The sequence below is a fragment of the Coptis chinensis genome, chromosome 3, assembly GCF_015680905.1.
Source record: "Coptis chinensis isolate HL-2020 chromosome 3, ASM1568090v1, whole genome shotgun sequence".
Taxonomy (NCBI): Eukaryota; Viridiplantae; Streptophyta; class Magnoliopsida; order Ranunculales; family Ranunculaceae; genus Coptis; species Coptis chinensis.
Genome location: NC_141458.1, coordinates 19,291,655 through 19,309,157, shown reverse-complemented (window position 1 = coordinate 19,309,157; position 17,503 = coordinate 19,291,655). Strand labels below are relative to the sequence as shown.

General features: G+C 33.3%; 1 protein-coding gene across 1 annotated transcript; it reads left to right on the top strand.

The window, feature by feature from the left end:
- The first annotated feature begins 14,451 nt into the window (after nt 1-14,451).
- Nucleotides 14,452-16,683, top strand: LOC147508480 (uncharacterized). The gene is made up of 3 exons (XM_086597152.1): nt 14,452-14,461; nt 15,920-16,018; nt 16,172-16,683. The coding sequence occupies exons 1-3, from the start codon at nt 14,452-14,454 to the stop codon at nt 16,681-16,683; spliced, it is 621 nt and encodes a 206-aa protein (XP_086453278.1).
- The last annotated feature ends 820 nt before the right edge of the window (nt 16,684-17,503 follow it).

Below are 17,503 nucleotides of genomic sequence, written 5' to 3'. Positions count from 1 at the left end.
ATCAAATGCAAACGTACTTTTCCACTTACAGTATCTATTTGGTGTTCTCTCTAGCTCATAAGTCTGTAGGCCCTAAAATGGACATTGCTTTGGAAGAAGATGGGCAGCAGATGGGTTTCCTTGCTTCAGATGTCGATGAGTATGCTGATGCTATCCTCCAACTTCTGAGGTTGCCAAGAGTGCAGAGACTTAAGATGGCAGCGGTGCAAAGGAAACGTGCCGACCCGCAGTTTTGAGCATCTTCCCAATCGTGTCCTATTCCAAGTGAAGAGTGGGAAAATTGTAAACATATCAGATCAACGTTTACATGAAGAGTAGACTAATCTAACTTGTTGCAATTTTTCTAGAAGAATGCGGTATGGCAGTATTTTAGATTCTCAAATGCTTTGCAATCCCCTACTTTCACTATTAAGTGTTCTTATTGGTGGACAATAATCTAAGTTTCTTTATAACTCCTGCCCCAGTTTGCACCTGAGAGCTTTTTTCAAGTTAATTCTTACATTCTCAGGGTTTTGTAACGTTTACCATCTGCGATCAACTTTCAGAGCTTCATTTTTTTTGTTTTGTTTTCTGTCTGCTTATGACCCATCAGTGTTCTTCACTGAATGCTGTGAAGATATCATTTTTTTTTCGATAATGATATGATTATTATCATTACGTTTGCCTTGTTGAAGAGCACTATATGAATTTCTTACAATGAACCTCAAGTCTATACGGTTAGCAGCTTATACATAACTAGAATATCTACAGTAAAAGGACTACTAATTAATGATTTGACATTTTGGAATCCTATCATAATGCACGATTCCTATGGAGGAAATCATTTCAAGTTATAGCTTAGCTCATTCACTATCTATGCACACAGCTAATGCTACACAGAAAAAATCCAGGGTCTGCAATCTCATATAGCTTTCCAATTGCAGTATCGAAAATCCAAGAGCAATGCAAGTTTTCATCATTAAAAAAATTACAACACAAATAAGAAGGCAGCCACAGCTACAACTGAAAACCAAATTTGGAATTTCATAAAGGTTTGCATCATTATTTGGACTGCATAGTTCCTAATTTGTCCTCGATTGACATATCAGAAAGTTCCATAGACATCCCTGTTAACTTCCTTATAGGCATGAGCGGCGGAGTTGTCCAACTTGCAAGCACAAGCTCCAAAAATTAAATTTCCACTTTAATTCAAGACCCCTAACTTATCGAATATCTCAAAGAATTAAATTTCCACTTTAATTCTCAAGGCTCTCCGTCGGACACATCTTAACACCTATTTTTATTTTTATTTTTATTTATTTGATGAAAAAAAAAAAACTTTATTGATAAGAACCATATATATAAGCTATAATCAACTAATATAAAAATGTTTAAACCAGGAAGGACAAAGATAACTTACCTATACCGTAGTCCTACGAAAGGCCAAGTGAGGGAGATTTTCATAAACCCAAGCCAACAGACATAACCCCCTCAGAAAGGACCAACTCCTACTTTACAACAATGTAGAGATTCACTGCGAGGACCCCAAAGCAACACAGAGCCACTAACAATTCAACGCGAGCTATCAAGAAGCACAGTCCCTAGCTCCACGCCTTGGCTAGTTAGACAATCTTTCTACAAATCATTGAAGGATCTTGGTGGACTTGAACCACCATCTCTTGAGATACATTGGAGACATGGTCCAATTCTCAAGCGCTTTTTCCATTTAAGCTAAAGATCCATTGCACATAGTTGTTAAGTACATAATTGTAACGCTACTGCGGCATTTACTGTATTTTGTCTCATAAAGGAGAATGCCACATACTTGACAAGTACAACAGACCATATTATTGCAGCCCTTAAGGAAGATATTGATACTTGAAACATAATTGGCTAAATTACTTACTTAGGTCATGTTTAATTATTGTATCTATCATACTTAAAGACTCCTGCTCCTCTAAATATGAAACACACAAAAGGAACTTGTCTATTTATATAAGATTATAGTCACTCACAAATTATAATAGCATAACCGGAAAAAAAAAAACACAAGAAAATTGAAAAAAACTTACAGGGATGGAATATCTTTTATCATCATCTCAAAGAATTGAAGGATCTTTTTGTCTCATAAAGGAGAATTCAGCTTTCAGAATTTGGTTCTTGACTTCCTGACAATCTTCTTCGGCATCTCTCATCTTTTGATTGAGTTCGACAATAGTCTTCTCTCGATGCCTCTTCAAGTCCTGAAGCATGGCAGGCTGATTATGACCAAATAAGTAGACTTTCTCACTAGCATCATTTACCTAAACCAGTTGGGCTCAAATAAAACGACGAGGCAAAACCATTTAAAACCATTGCTACTTACTAAGCATGTTTGTACCCAAAAATAAATAAATAAACATTAATACTTTAGGACATTCAAGAGTTAGTACCTCATGAATTTCTTTGTTTGACTCTACAGCCCTCACCGGCCTCTTTGCGAAAATCAAAGAGCAAGTAGTCTCCCCAACATCTTCTTCACATGGGCTAGTGTGAACAAGCATTAACACTTTTGAACCATCACCTAACAAGTTAGAAGGAAACAAGTAAGAAAACGGGTAACATGAACAACTACATATAAACTCAAAGTTGCAATATCCTACCAAGTGAATCTTTGAGAATTTGAGTTAGCTTACTTGTTTTACGCAAACAATGAAATAAACATGTTAAGCTAGACTAGAAGCATCAAAGCAAGAACAGATCATCATCCTCGTAGTAGGAACTCACAACCCAAAGAAAGGAATGTAAACAATTAATTTAAGTGATAAAACCCAGTTGAGAACTTGCCTATACGATTACATGACCACGATTTCTTTTAGAGCAAAGAATAACGTCCCCAAGTCTTGTGAGAGAAAAGATTTATGGCTCTTCCTTCATCAAGTATATAAGGCTTAACAATTTAAAAATTGATTCAACTGGCAACTTCATAATACAAATGGAGTTTCACCTTTCCGCAATTTTTTGGGGACAAATTATAAGGCTTAAGTACAAGTATATAATTGTAGTTAAAAAAGTGAGAATAACATACCAGTAGAGATGATTCTTCGTTTTTTCGGAGAAAAAAGTGAAAAACGGAAAGAATATTGTTCTCTGTTCGAGATTATTTTTTTACTTCAAGATCACTTTTCGAGAGAGAGAGTGTGGAGATAAACCACGTATGGAATCTTCCTAATTTGTAGCCGATTTTTTTTTTTTTTGGATTTTATCTAACACCGTTAGTTGCGTAAATTTTTGGGGTTAAATGAGTAGACAGGTGTCAATATAATTTTGTAAGGTGTAAAAGGCTCCTTTTTACACCCGGGCGGAGAAGATCCGGCCTCATATATATATATATATATATATATATATATAACCCCCTCCCCACTACTGAGTAGTTTATTTTAGATTTTCTTATTTCACTAGTTTTAGAATTACCTCCCATATGTTTCTAAAATTATATGACTTTCATTGATAAATTTCAAAACACCTTCTTTAGTCCTCACCATGATATTTCGATATCGGGCGATATATCGGACCCCAAAACTAATATTTATAAGATATATCGATATATTGGTAGATATATATATTTTTGTTGACCATCAAAATTTTTGTTTTGTATGTCGATATATCATAAAATATCATAAATATCGCCAATTATATCGAAAATATCGTTGATATATTAATAAAAATCGCTTAAAGATTGATCAAAGTCAACTATCTCTATCGGATATATCTATATATCGGTTGGTATATATCAGTTAATGTGTCAATATATCCATCCGATATATCGTAATATAACAATATCAAATACCTCAAAAACCAAGATATATAGGCGATATTTTGATCCTTGTCACCATCTATCTAGAAATTTCTTTTGTATTCAAATTAAAAATTACCTTTCATATTCCAATTACTACTATTTCTAATTGAAATCAAATTAGAAATAATAGTTCTATTTCAATCACCCGACTTACTTCCAATAAAATTTAAATTGCATCTCCTTCACTATTTTTCTCATGACTAAGGGACCATTTGTTTTTACCTCTTATAAGACTTTGAGATCTTATAACCTTTTATAAGATGTGGCCAAGTGATTTTGGACATTTTTTTTGTTTGTTTTTTGCCTCTTATAAGAGACATTCTACTAGAAATGTCTTATAAGAGGCTCCAATTCTATAAGTATCAAAATTGGATCTACTTCAATTCTATAAGTCTTACAACTTGAAAAATGACTCAAACACTCCCGTCCATATATCCCTAGCCTCATTTCTATTTTTTTCCTTTTTCATTATCTTATTTTCCAAATAACTCTATTACCCTAGTCACCACCACCACCACCAAACGATTAAAACTACCACCACCACTGCCGCCACTACCACCACCACCAGCACCACAACCACTACCACCACCATCATTACCTCCATCACCACTACCACCGTACTATTAAGACTATCACCACCACCACTGTGCTATTAAAACCACCACTACCACCAACACCATCTCTACCACCGTACTATTAAGACCAATATTATCACCTCCACTATCACCACCACCGTACTATTAAGACTATCATCACCACCGTGCTATTAAGACATCCACCACTTCTACTACCACCACCATCACCGTGCTATTAAAACCAATATCATCACCTCTACTACCACTACCGTCGTGCTATTAAAACCATTACCACCACCGCTGCCAATTAAGGTAGTTTTCTAAAATCGATATTCTAATTATCAAAATTGATTTGAAACCGAAAATCAAATTATACGTTTGTTTCAAATTAATATATTTTAGTTAAATGTGATGTAAAGTAGGGTTATATTTGTCAAATAACCATCTATAAGATGTCATGTCTTTGTTTTTTCTATTTTTACAAGTGTTTATAAGAGAAACTTAAAATAAAAAGCAAACCACTTTATAAGACCATCTTATAAGACTCTCTTATAACATATGGTCTTATAAGACCCTCTTATAACTTAACCCAAAAAAATAAATAGCCCCCTAACACCCTATTGGGATCTAGCTAAAAATGTAATTTCTTAGCAATTTGCTAAATTTCACCTTCACTATTTCACTATCACTACTTTCATTCATTACAATTTTTAGCAACCTCGACTATTTTACTATTACTACTTTCATTCATGATAATTAATGCAAACCAGTGCATAACATGGTTCACATACTTGTCCAAAACAAGGCCCAATTTTTCCGGATATTAGGATATATCGGAGAGGCCAAAAAAAGATATATATCGGATATATCGATATGTCGGAGAGATAAATCGTTTTTGCCCATTTTGGTGATAATATTCAAAAAAATTAAAAAATCTATTTCACTATATAATGATATATATCGGGATATATCATTCATTAACAAAATTCAAAAGTCAAACCTCAAACGACTATTTTACTATATATCTTTATATCTTTTACATTCATGATTAAAAAATATTAAATTTTCGCAAACCATTGTGCATAATATGGTTTTTCATAAATCACCGATATTTTCTTGTCCAAAATAGAATCGGAAGTTCGGAAACAACATGTTCCCAGATGTACCAGTGGCAATTTTGGTAAATATTAGGAAAACTGACGAAAAATAACAAAAATATGCTCTTTCGAATTCGAAAGTATCAAAACCAAACTTCTCCACCACCAAAACACAACTTCTCTCCATCAACAGTCACTTGTGATTTGACTAATTCTAACTTTAACTCTAGATTTATAAAATTAATGAGGAAGAGCAAAATATTTGAAGAAGAGTAAGGAGAAGGAAAAGACATGCATCTATGAAAAATCATCTCCGACATATTCATTCCTCAGTGAAATCATACATCACCGTCTTCATCTATGCATTCTTCATGGTGGCTTTGCAAAATCTATGGTGGTGTTGCTTCCATAACCCACCATATTGTTAACTTAGGTAAAAAAAAAAAACCCTTAACTGTCTCAAAATCCAATGCCCCAGATTGGTCACTTTCAAATTTTAATTAATTCTGAATATTTAGACTTTGCACATTTTGACTCTTCAGGATTCCGGTTTTTGAAGCTTTCAGAATTCCAATATGTAAAATTCAAAATTTCAAATTATGGTTCATGTATGCTTTATCCATTCATTGAACATATTTGTAGTTTTGTAGGATCTGAGCCACTGAGCCATGGAATTGAGAATGGAGTCATGGTATGTGGATGTAATATACAAAATCACTTGTGTTAATAGCTCTTTAAGTCTGATCAGTAAAAAAATGATAGTGTCATATAAGGCGCGCAACCACTCATGTGTGAGTTACTTGAGCCTACTATGTAGGCATATATATAATTTGGGTGAGGTAAAAAAAAACAAACAAACAAACTATTTGGACCAAACACAATAGCCTACTATGATATGTACCGTCTAAATAGAAAGACTCTTAAACTTTTTTTTGTTTTTTTTTTTTTGAAAAAGAAAAACTCATAAACTTATATACCAAGTAAGAGCATCTCTAGGTGGTGGTAGCATACTCTTCATATTTGAAGAATGCTACCACAGAAACTGGTCTCAAATTTCGACCAACTCTAGGTGGTCGTAAATTTCGACCGCAAATTTGATTGTAGGGGCCACCACAGACGCCAGCCTGCACGCTAGCGCCGTTGCATCTTGCCGCTATTTTAATGGCGCTGTGGTCTAATTCCAAAAACAACCCACGCGACATTAAGAGTGGCGCCAAAAACCATTCAAAAGTAACCCATGCTTAGGAGGGCGCTACGACAATACCGTGCAGTCCGGTCAAAGTCAAAAAAAGTGGGCGACATTTGAATGGCGCGACATTACTAAATGTCGCATCCGATCCAAATTGCCAAATTTGCGCAAAAATTTTTTGATTTTACTACCACCTAGAGATGGAATTTCCCCATTCAAATTTGAAGGATGCTATAAAACCACCTAGAGATGCTCTAAAAGTAACCGGCAGAGTTCGCATCTTCTCGCTCGGCCCCCTAAGTTGCATCAAATCACATTATCCTTGTAGTAGTCTGGTATTGATTGATAGATTCAAGTATTATGTCCACTAGTGAATCAAGAAGTAAAGTGGAAAAATTAACCTTCCCCACAACATGTAGCAATCAAAACTTTATGCCTTGCTCGTGTGTTGTATTTATTAAATAACCATGAGAATTCAACAGTCTCTCCGTGGAATAGGGCTGTCAACGGGCCGGACTTGAACAGGACTCACCTATGTCCAAGTCCCGTCCAAATTATATTTACATTTAGAAGGTCTAAGTCCCGGTCAAGGTCCCGTTGAACATGATCGGATTCGGGCCTGAAATTGTGTATTTTTTATTATTTCCCAAAAAAAATATGGAAATAGTGTATTTTTTTTTATTTTTTCTCTAAAAAAAACTAAAATAGATTCTCAAAAAAAATATGGAAATAGTGTATTTTTTTTTATTATTTCTCTAAAAAAAACTAAAATAGAGTGTAGTAAGACTCAAACCCAAACCTTATATGTGGCACTACAACACTAATCTGTCAAGTCTTTTAACATTTTATGTATACTAGTAGTTACAAATTTAATAGTACTTATTTGAAAAACTAAAAAAATAACATTAGTTTTCGGGCCGGGCCGTTATCGGGTCGGACGGGAGTGTGTCCATAACTGGCCCAATAGTCTTATCGGACAACATTTAAGTTCTAAGTTTCTATCTTATCAGTTCGGATTCAATCGGACATCGGGTTTGGCCTGGCCCATTAACAGCCCCACCGTGGATGGTGTAGTGGATTATATTACACAAGTATTTTTTTCTAATGAGAACTAAATCAATTAATGACTTTCATGAGGTTTTGCACATACGATTATGGCGGATTGGTGGTGGAACCCCACCATTTCTCTTCCAACATTGCCATGAACGCTAAGGCATGAACATCTCTTACTCCATTATTATCAGAATACAAGTATCATCAATGGTCTTACTAATAGTGTTGGTATTGCACTAAAGACATTGGCAAATTTTCCTTCTTTAATCTGACTAAACTTTTTTGTGGTCTAATAGTGAAATTGGGTGCAAAACATCATGAAAATTGAAGAAAAAGTATAGAATTATTTCTCGAACGTTATTTAGAATTATAGAATCTGACTATATACTTTGGAATTCAATTTTTCAAAACAGAATGTGCGGCAGAAATTCCATATATATTTAGTCATTATTTGCTTCTACTTAAATTGCAATCCAATCTAACTTAACCATAGTTTTTGAATCTATGTTCAAAGTTCCAAAGAATTTATATTATAGCAAACTAATAACAAAATTAAAGGAGAGTTGTACCATTTAGAGATCAGATCTTCAACAGAAGCCCAAAATTTGGCCAGCCAGTGTGCGAATATCCAAGAAACCGACATGGACAAATTTCAATTAAGCACAAACGAATCTATGTAAAAGCATGATGATGATTTGTTCAACCAATAAGGAACATATATATCAACACAATACAAAGTTGTCAAATAACTTGTATATTTTAACAAACTAAAGTTAGATAAAGTATGAACATATATGGTCTCTTGTGACCTCCCCCATAGCCCTCAAGGACTGATGTTTTTCAAATTATGTCCTTGCTTAGTTGGCTTAGTAAGTACGTAGCTTTACATATGAGTGTAAACTAGGTTTGCATATGGATATGTTCCAAACAATCTTAAACCAAGTGAAATTATGTTAAGAAGTACTCAATTATAAGCAACCAATTGATCACTTTTAATGTTAGTTAATCAAGATGCTATTAATGTAGTTAATTGTGCTCCAATGGGTTATGGGCTGTAAAGTAACCATAATATAAATTATTTCTTGTTAAATTGGAAATGGAAAATGCATACGTCGAAATAAGTACTGTATAAATTAAACTAAAAATACATACATACATACATACATAACCCCATATACAACACTTTTTATACAACACATTCTTTTTAAGCTGATCTAAGAGCTAATACTTTGTGGGTATGATCTTATCACTATATAGATCATATCCACAAAATTTTAGTTAATTTCGGAATCTCTATCCCTTTCAAAAGTAGATTTGAAAATGTGATTTTTTCTAATGGTCTGGATTTGAAATTTTGCAACCCTGTTTTCCATTTTTAAGTTGATCTAAGAGCTAATACTTTGTGTGCAATGAATAGGTTGATGCCATGTTTGCCTTCCATGGTGCAAAAACAATTACTCTTTGGTTTAGCTCAAGAACACCTTTGGGCTTCGTTAGGGAGGTCATTTTTATATATATATATATATATATATATATATATATATATATATATATATATATATATATATATATATATATATACAACACTTTTATACAACAGTTTATACAATTGAGGGATCTACATTTTCCTTTTTTAAGTTGATCTAAGAGCTAATACTTTGTGGGTATGATTTTATCACTATATGGATCATATCCACAAAATTTAAGTTTATTTCGAAATCTCTATCCCTTTCAAAAGTAGATTTGAAAATGTGAATTTTTTTAGTGGTTAGGATTTGAAATTTTGCAACCCGGCCTCTTTAGACATATTTAGAAATTTCCAAACGAGCCCATTTTTTGTAGGGATGTTCTCTATTTAATCTAAGACTTTCATTGAACTACTGACTATAATACTTAAATTCAGTTTTAATTAGATAGAACTTTTTGAGTAGATGTGTTTAGACATAAAATTCTTTGTTTTGGGATAATCAATGAATTTCTTCTGATTTTTGCTAAATGTCTATTTTATATGATTTTTAGGAATTATTCATGACGTTAGAAAATTCTAGATTTTTGTGGGTAGATTCATGGAAGATCCCACTAACTCCAGTATTAATTTCATAATTTTTAGTCTATTTCAGATGGTTGCTAATTTGTGTGCTTATAAAATTTATCAGCTAATATTGTAATTAATTAGTGCAGCGTCAGTAATTGAGGTTTTTGCAAAACTTGTCAGAAAACTCATAAAGTTCCTTTTGATGGAACATTTTATTTTTTGATACAAACATTTTGATATATGGCATGTTCTGTTTGGATATACGGTTAGAAAGTTATATTACTTTTGCATAATAGTGTCTTATGTTGATTATAAGAATTTACTATATGAACTATAGCTGATTTTTGGGCCGAGTTGAATGTTTACGGAATTATTAATCTAAAACTTTGATTATATGAGTTCTCTAGACAATGAATGAGGAAAAACTATTGATCATGCAATTTGTGTCGCATTAAAGTTTCAAACAAATGCTTATTGATTGAAGTTTCTAAATTTCTATTTGTTTAAAATGTTCTATCACATGTATTGGATTAAGGGTCCCATGCATCATTGTTTGGATGAACTTTGTATGTATACATGATATATTAATAGCTAAGATTTTAGTTTCTTCTCGTTTGATATTGTAGACCTAATAATAGAATTAAATTATGTTTTGTTTTCTTGGAATGCATTGCATGCCTTTTAGTTTAATTAATGTGTTATTTATGATTGAAGATTTTGATATTTATGATTTATATAGTCGATATTGAGGCGAGTTGAATGACTATAGTATTTGGAACTATTAGTAATGATTCTAGTGCTTGAGAATAATGTTTATCTCATGAGAAAAGTATTACAATAAATGAGAACTCTTAGGTGTTGAAATCCGTTATAAAATTGTTTGTGAACCTTAATGTGTCGCCCACATATTTAGATCTCTCTCCGCCTCTTTGTAAAAAGAAAAAAAATATTTGTGAATAGAAAAGAAATATTTATGACTAATGATGTCATGTGGAAAGCCGTTATATAGAGAGGAACTGAGGTATTTGCCTTGCAAGTTGGTTGTAATGTAGGTTAGTATTCCTTGAATGCACAAGAATGACCTGATAGTTTTGATTGCCCATAAGAGGTTTTGTTTTATGCGCATTGAAAGCCCGAAGATGGTTGTGACTCACAAGTTGCGAGCGTACATGTTAGATTGTATTCGTAGAGGCTATAACCCTGCTTGGAACACAGGTCTTATAGTGGTACTCGAGTGTGAGAGTGAGAGGCACACAAGTTTGTGTGATTTGGCAAATGTGTGTCATGCAAATGTGGAGTAGGAACTAAATGTTGGGTGATGTTTATAAATAAGTCAATGAAATAATAAATAACCAAAGTAAATATTAATTTTTATGTATGCGTAAGTTCTTGGATATAAATGATTGTGTATTATGATGTATATGATTCCTTGCAAATGAATGTATATGTGGTTTGTGTGATATGATGGATATGGTGGTGTAACACGAATATTGATATTTGTGATATCAGATTATTTATACCCATGGTGGTTGATGTGTGAGTGAAAAAGAGATGTATAATTTAAAAGTTAATGTTTGAAAAATCTAACATTGTTTTGCAGGAGGGTAGGACTTATTAATCTTATATACAGAGACGTCCTCCTACCCTGACATGACGTGATAAATTAAATGTAAGGTATAATTTATTTATATACTACTTTGAAATTTTAATGGTAAGCTTGCTTGGAAGAAACTATACGTCGTTTTGGAAAACGGAACTATCTTGTCTTACTCATTTTATAAATTGAATGTATTACTATTTTATATTTAGTCTTACTCATACCAACAAATTGAATCTGATGACCCATGTTTGCTTTGTTTTGCAACGTGGGTGTGTTCATAGGAGCATAGTTAGTAGAGTGCAGTGGATTGAAGACGCTTCATTTGGTTTCGCTCTTAGAGTCTTATTGGTTTAAGTTTTCTGAAGTGTACGCTTTTGATTTGAGACAAATGTAATAGAGTTGGTTAGCTACTCGATCATTTAATTTAATAATGTGATAGATGGATAGGTTGTTCTTTTGGTTTCTATTTGATCTCATATTTTAATGTCGTGTTTGATAATAGGTTTCAGTTGATAATAGGTTATCAACTTTTCGTCATGGCCCGGATTTTCAGATGATTGAATAAGGTGATGTTTGAGATATTTATATCTTAATTGATCCCTATTTGATTGTCAGGAAATTCGGAGTGTGGCACAAGTCCTCCATAACTATGAATCGGTTAGGAATTTTGCTGCCCTCCACCTCTAATAGAGGCGGAGGACCCCGACTCATCACACCTAATTTTTTTATTCAAGTGGTTTTCCACGCATTTTGACACCACATGGAAATGTGAGTCATTGTCTTTTTTTTATATTTGATTCCAATATTTTGAATTTAGTTGTATTCACCATTTGGCCCAACCTTTTCATTTATTAGTTTTTGGTCTCACTTTCGTTAAATGACTCAGAGAACACAAAATATGTGAAGGACAACTCACAGTCAACACAACGTTTAGTGAGTCAACTAACGGACATGAAGCCAAAAACGAATAAACAAAAAAGTTGGGACCAAATGCTAAATCTATCTTTGGGGCCAAAAGCTAAATGACCCATTTATTTTTATTTGGGTGTTAATATTATCACCGCATTATCTCTATAAGCTCACCCCTAACCGTTTTGATTACCCATTAATTATACCCTTTCATCCTCCACCACTTTTGAAAGCTACTGATTACGTCTTCGAATCGATCAAATTTCAGCCCTTGGGTAACTCATCAGAATTTGTTACTTGCAATTTACTTATTGAAATTGATTACCTAATGCACTACAATTTGTGAGTTCAGCTAGCCATGCATGGAATCTGTTGAGAATGGCGTTTGAATTATAACCCCACCATGGAGATTTTATGAAACCAATATTCATGTATTAGGCAAGACATACATCGACAAGCATTTCTCAATGAAACAATGTTATGCTTTTGAAAGTATGTCTTGTTAATATGCTATTAGGACTATTATTTTTTTCATTAAACTAAGTTAATACTATTAATCAAAAAAAAAAAAATTTTATACAACTAACACTAATTACCAAAACAATGCCCATGGAAAAAAAAATTGAAAAACTGATGCATCAATTGATATATTCAAGTAGAATAAAAAAAAACATGCTTGGTTGAAAGGGATTAAGTGTTTATTAGTTTGTCATTTAAGAAGGTGGTGGTGCTAGAATAAAAAATACAGGGGTATAATGGGTATTAAAAGTGTTTTTGGGGGGAATTTAAAGTGGTAAGGGTGCAGTGAGAGTATTATTAACACCATTTTTATTTTATTTTTACTATTAATACATTGTTTCTTACCCAACAAAGAAAAACATAAATTTCTTAACCTAATAAAACAAGTAAAAATGTAAAATCCATACCGCCTTACTATTTAACCTAAATTGTTGTAAAGAGATTACAATTTTAAAATATTCACATATATAGATTTCTTTTTAAAGATGATAACAATTTTTATCTAGGTTAGAAGTTTCCAAATGAGTTGAAATTTTGTGGAGATAATTTTTATAGTGTGTATGTCATATCCACAAAATATTAGGTTTGAATTCATTTTCTATCTAAAATTTTACTTATGTAAGTATGTACTTCTAAAAGTAGGAATATATATATGTAGGTAGACCTCTAGAAGTGTGGAAGGTTTTTAATACTTTGATCTGAAAATAAGGGTGCAATTCGAGCTGAGCGGCTCGAGCTCGTTCAATTAATAAACGAGTCAAAGGCTAAGCTTACTTTAAAGCTTCTGTAATAAACGAGCTTCAAATACTACACATCTCCATAATTTAAATTAATTTAGCTACTCGGGCTTAATCATATAATATATTAGTCAAGTTTGAACTTATTTTAAATTTAAAGCTCGCTTAATTAAACAAGCTGAATTTAAGCATAGTAAAGCTTGGTTCGATAAACTCAAATTTAGGGTCTGATTTGAGGGTGTACCAGAGGGGCGATCACACAATGCCCCATAATTTTGAGGGCCCCACAAATATTCCAAACTAGAGCAAGTGTCTACTCAAATAGTAAAATTTCAATGCAAATATTGCTCTTTTTTCCAAAAAAAAAAAACACAAAACAAAACTCAGGCTCCACTCCACTCATTTGGTGGTTGATAAGGTTAAAACTCTACAAATTGGCTTCCATTTTTTCCTCAAAACTAGCTAGTTTCCATTTTCACAGGAAATCTCTCAATCTCATTTTAACCTTCAATTTCTAATGGATTCATGGGGCCACACTGTTAGAACTTTTCCTCTTCAGGTGTACCTACATAGATCATACACATTACATAGTGTTAATTGTCAAACTACGTACATGTGACATTGGGAAGACTCACTAAACCGTGATCTTAAAGTAAAATGACCGAGTCATTTACATGTCTCAAATCACACGTGTCAGGTCATGACACGTGTATAAAGTGAGTATGGGCTTAACTATATGTGCAAATACTTTTTGGGCTTAAGCGTATTTCTATTATCATGATGGGCTATAATAGAAATATACCCACAATATATAAGTTGAGTCTCATAGTTTTCCATCTATTGTGAGAGAACACAAAGAAGGGTTTTGGAGTGGAAGACAACAACGTTCCACTACTTATAGGACTTGCTTGATCAACGTTATGGCTTCAGGTATGTCCTATTATAATTAGGTTTTCTTTATTGATTGACATGCGATTCTGGGTTATGGAGAAATCTTAACAATTCGTATCAGTCGCCTATATGTTAATCATGAAGAGAACATATAGTTTAATTTTATTACTTCATGTAAAATTGAGTTTTCTTTTTTAAAGTTATGGCGGGTTTGCAAAATATTTTTCATTTTTATCGAATCATTGAGTCTGTTCCGGTAAAAAGGTTTCATATGGTCACAAGTTCATTATTCAATAATCATAATCATAAGGTGAATGACGGATTTCGATCAATATGTTTTTTTTTATTCGTTGTCGGTAACCCGTTAAAAACTCGATCTTTTCTCAGCTTTATCCATGGATCTTTGAGATCTATACATTAAATACACTGAAATGGTTTTGTGGGTGAGCAATACGGCCATTGCAGGCAAGATTTAATGTTGAAGCTTGTATTATCTCTAAAGGTTGGTGACGATGAGTTGTCTTTTGGGTCAACTCATCGATCCAAAAACATAGTTTAATTAAAGGCCTGCTCAAAAGCCCAAAATCCAAATCTGACCCATGAACTAGACTGGGCTTAGATCTGACCCATGTATGCCAGGTCTGACTTTGCAAACAAAGTCTGACTACGCTAACCGGGTCTGACTCAAGCTAATTGGACCTAGTTTGATTCATTTTTGGGCCCAATTAACTTATTTCAGTTGTATATACCTTGTTTCAAGTCCATTTTGGGCCTAATAGTAAAATTGAAGAGTTTTTCGGGCCCAATAAAGTAGATGGACTTAAATTTCAGTTTGATCATGTTTGGATTTATGAACTTTGCTATTGGAATTTTCTTTTCTACTATTATCATGTTAATTAATAGAATTAAATAATAGCATGTTCCAAACATTTGAAAAATAGCAATCTAAACCATGAAATTTGGGTACGTTCAACGTGATACGCTGCCTAAGTGGCCTCTTTCATAGAAAATTTATTTGGGTTTAATGGTAAAGTTTATTGGATTATATATGGTTGCGTCTTAATCCATGCAAGTAATAATCGGCCCAAAGGAAGTTTATTATATTTTGGCGGATTAGTGACGATATAAAGGTAATTAATATATATAAAATAATTTTAGGAGTTACTTATGCATTCAATAGTCGGCCCTAAGGAAAACTTATTATTTGGCCAAGCCTAACTTTGTTTTACATATGTCGATTAGTCTTATGTGTTTAGAGAAAACCACTTACACGTTAAATGTTTGTCCAAAGACTTGAATTATAACGGTGTGTTAGGTTTCTCATTAAGGCCCACTACTAAAGTTTTATAAATATTTTATTTCTTGTCATTTGTCTATTTGATTATTATTTTTCATTTAGACTAATGCATGCATGATAATATTACAATTTATTATTGTTTATGCATCAAAGTAAATGACATATGTATTAATGTGAGTTATCTTTTGTATCATGTTCAGTGAATACATCTTCTATATCTACAAATTTAACTAGTATTCCAGTTCTTACTGGTTCCAACTTTACAAAATGGAAAGAGCATGTTCTAATCATTCTTGGATGTATGGATTTGGATTATGCATTACGTGTTGATGAGCATGCTAAACTTAAAAGGCTGATAGTGGAGCTGAGGAAAAGGCTAACTACTTAAAAGTGGGAGCGTTCCAATGCCTTAGTCTTAGTATAATGAAGCACTCTATTTCTGAAACTTTTAGGTGGTGCAATGCCTAAGGAAGAAAATGCCAAGAAATTCCTAAGCCAAGTTGTAACCCGATTTGTTGCATTGGAAAAGGTAGAGGCAAGTACGCTCCTTAGCAAACTTGTCACCATGCGGTATATTGGCAAAGGAAATGTTAGAGAGTACATTATGGAAATATCTAATCTTGTTGCCAAAATGAGGGCACTAAAGTTGGAGTTCTCTGATGATCTCCTTGTGCACCTCATTCTTATTTCTCTTCCTGCACAATTTGGTCCCTTTAAGATCAATTATAATACTCAAAGGGATAAATGGACTCTTAATGACCTCATTGCTCAGTGTGTGCAAGAAGAGGAAAGGTTGAAACAAGAGAAGACTGAAAGTGCTCACTTGGCAACTTCCTCTAATGGCAATTCAGGCACTAAGAAAAGGAAATGGAATAATAAGGGTAAAGGAACTGCAGATAATGCGACAACACAGGTGAATGCACAAGATAAACAGGTTCAGGCTACTTTTTGTTACTTTTTGTAAGAAACCCCAGTCACATTAAGAAAGAATGTCCAAAGTGTATAAAGTGGAAAGCAAAGCAAGCAGGTAATGAATTTAGTTTTGTTTGTACTGAATTAAATCTTGCCGAAGTACCTTCTAATTCATGGTGGATAGATACGGGAGCAACTATTCACATTAGTGTTTCCATGCAGGGTTGTCTAAGGAGTCGCAAGCCAAGTGATCGATACTGAAAGGTTCATTTACATGGGTGATGGCAATAAGGCATGTGTTGAGGCCATTGGAGTCTTTAGATTAAAATTAGAGTATGGTTTTTATTTAGATTTAGATGAGATTGTTTATGTACCGTCTTTTAGACGAAATTTAATTTCTATTTCCTATTTGGACAAATTCGGTTATACTTGTTCAGTTGGAAAAGGAATATTTAGTCTCTTTCAAAATTCAAATCTTATCGGTACAGGCTCTTTGATTGATAATCTATACAAGTTAGACTTGGATGCCTCTCACTTAAGGTTAAATGAAACTGTGCATGTTAATAACTATGGTACTAAGCGTAGATTAATTAATGAGAAGTCCTCTACATTGTGGCACAAGCGTTTGGGTCATATCTCTAAACAGAGAATTGAAAGGCTTGTGTCAAATGGAGTTCTTGGTGCCCTTGATTTTTCAGACTTTAAAGTTTGTATTGAATGTATAAAGGGTAAACAAACAAATAAATATAAGGAAGTTTGGTGCCAGCAGGAGTTCAAGTGTCTTAGACTTGATATATACCGATATTTATGGCCCATTTCCTATGGCTTCTTGGAATGGTCAACGGTATTTAAGGCCTATAAAGTGTATCTAT

Bases quoted from the DNA above. Each gene is read 5' to 3' on its own strand.
- LOC147508480 (XM_086597152.1), top strand. The intron at 16,019-16,171 runs GTATGGATTTGG...TGAAACTTTTAG, and splicing joins TGTTCTAATCATTCTTGGAT to GTGGTGCAATGCCTAAGGAA.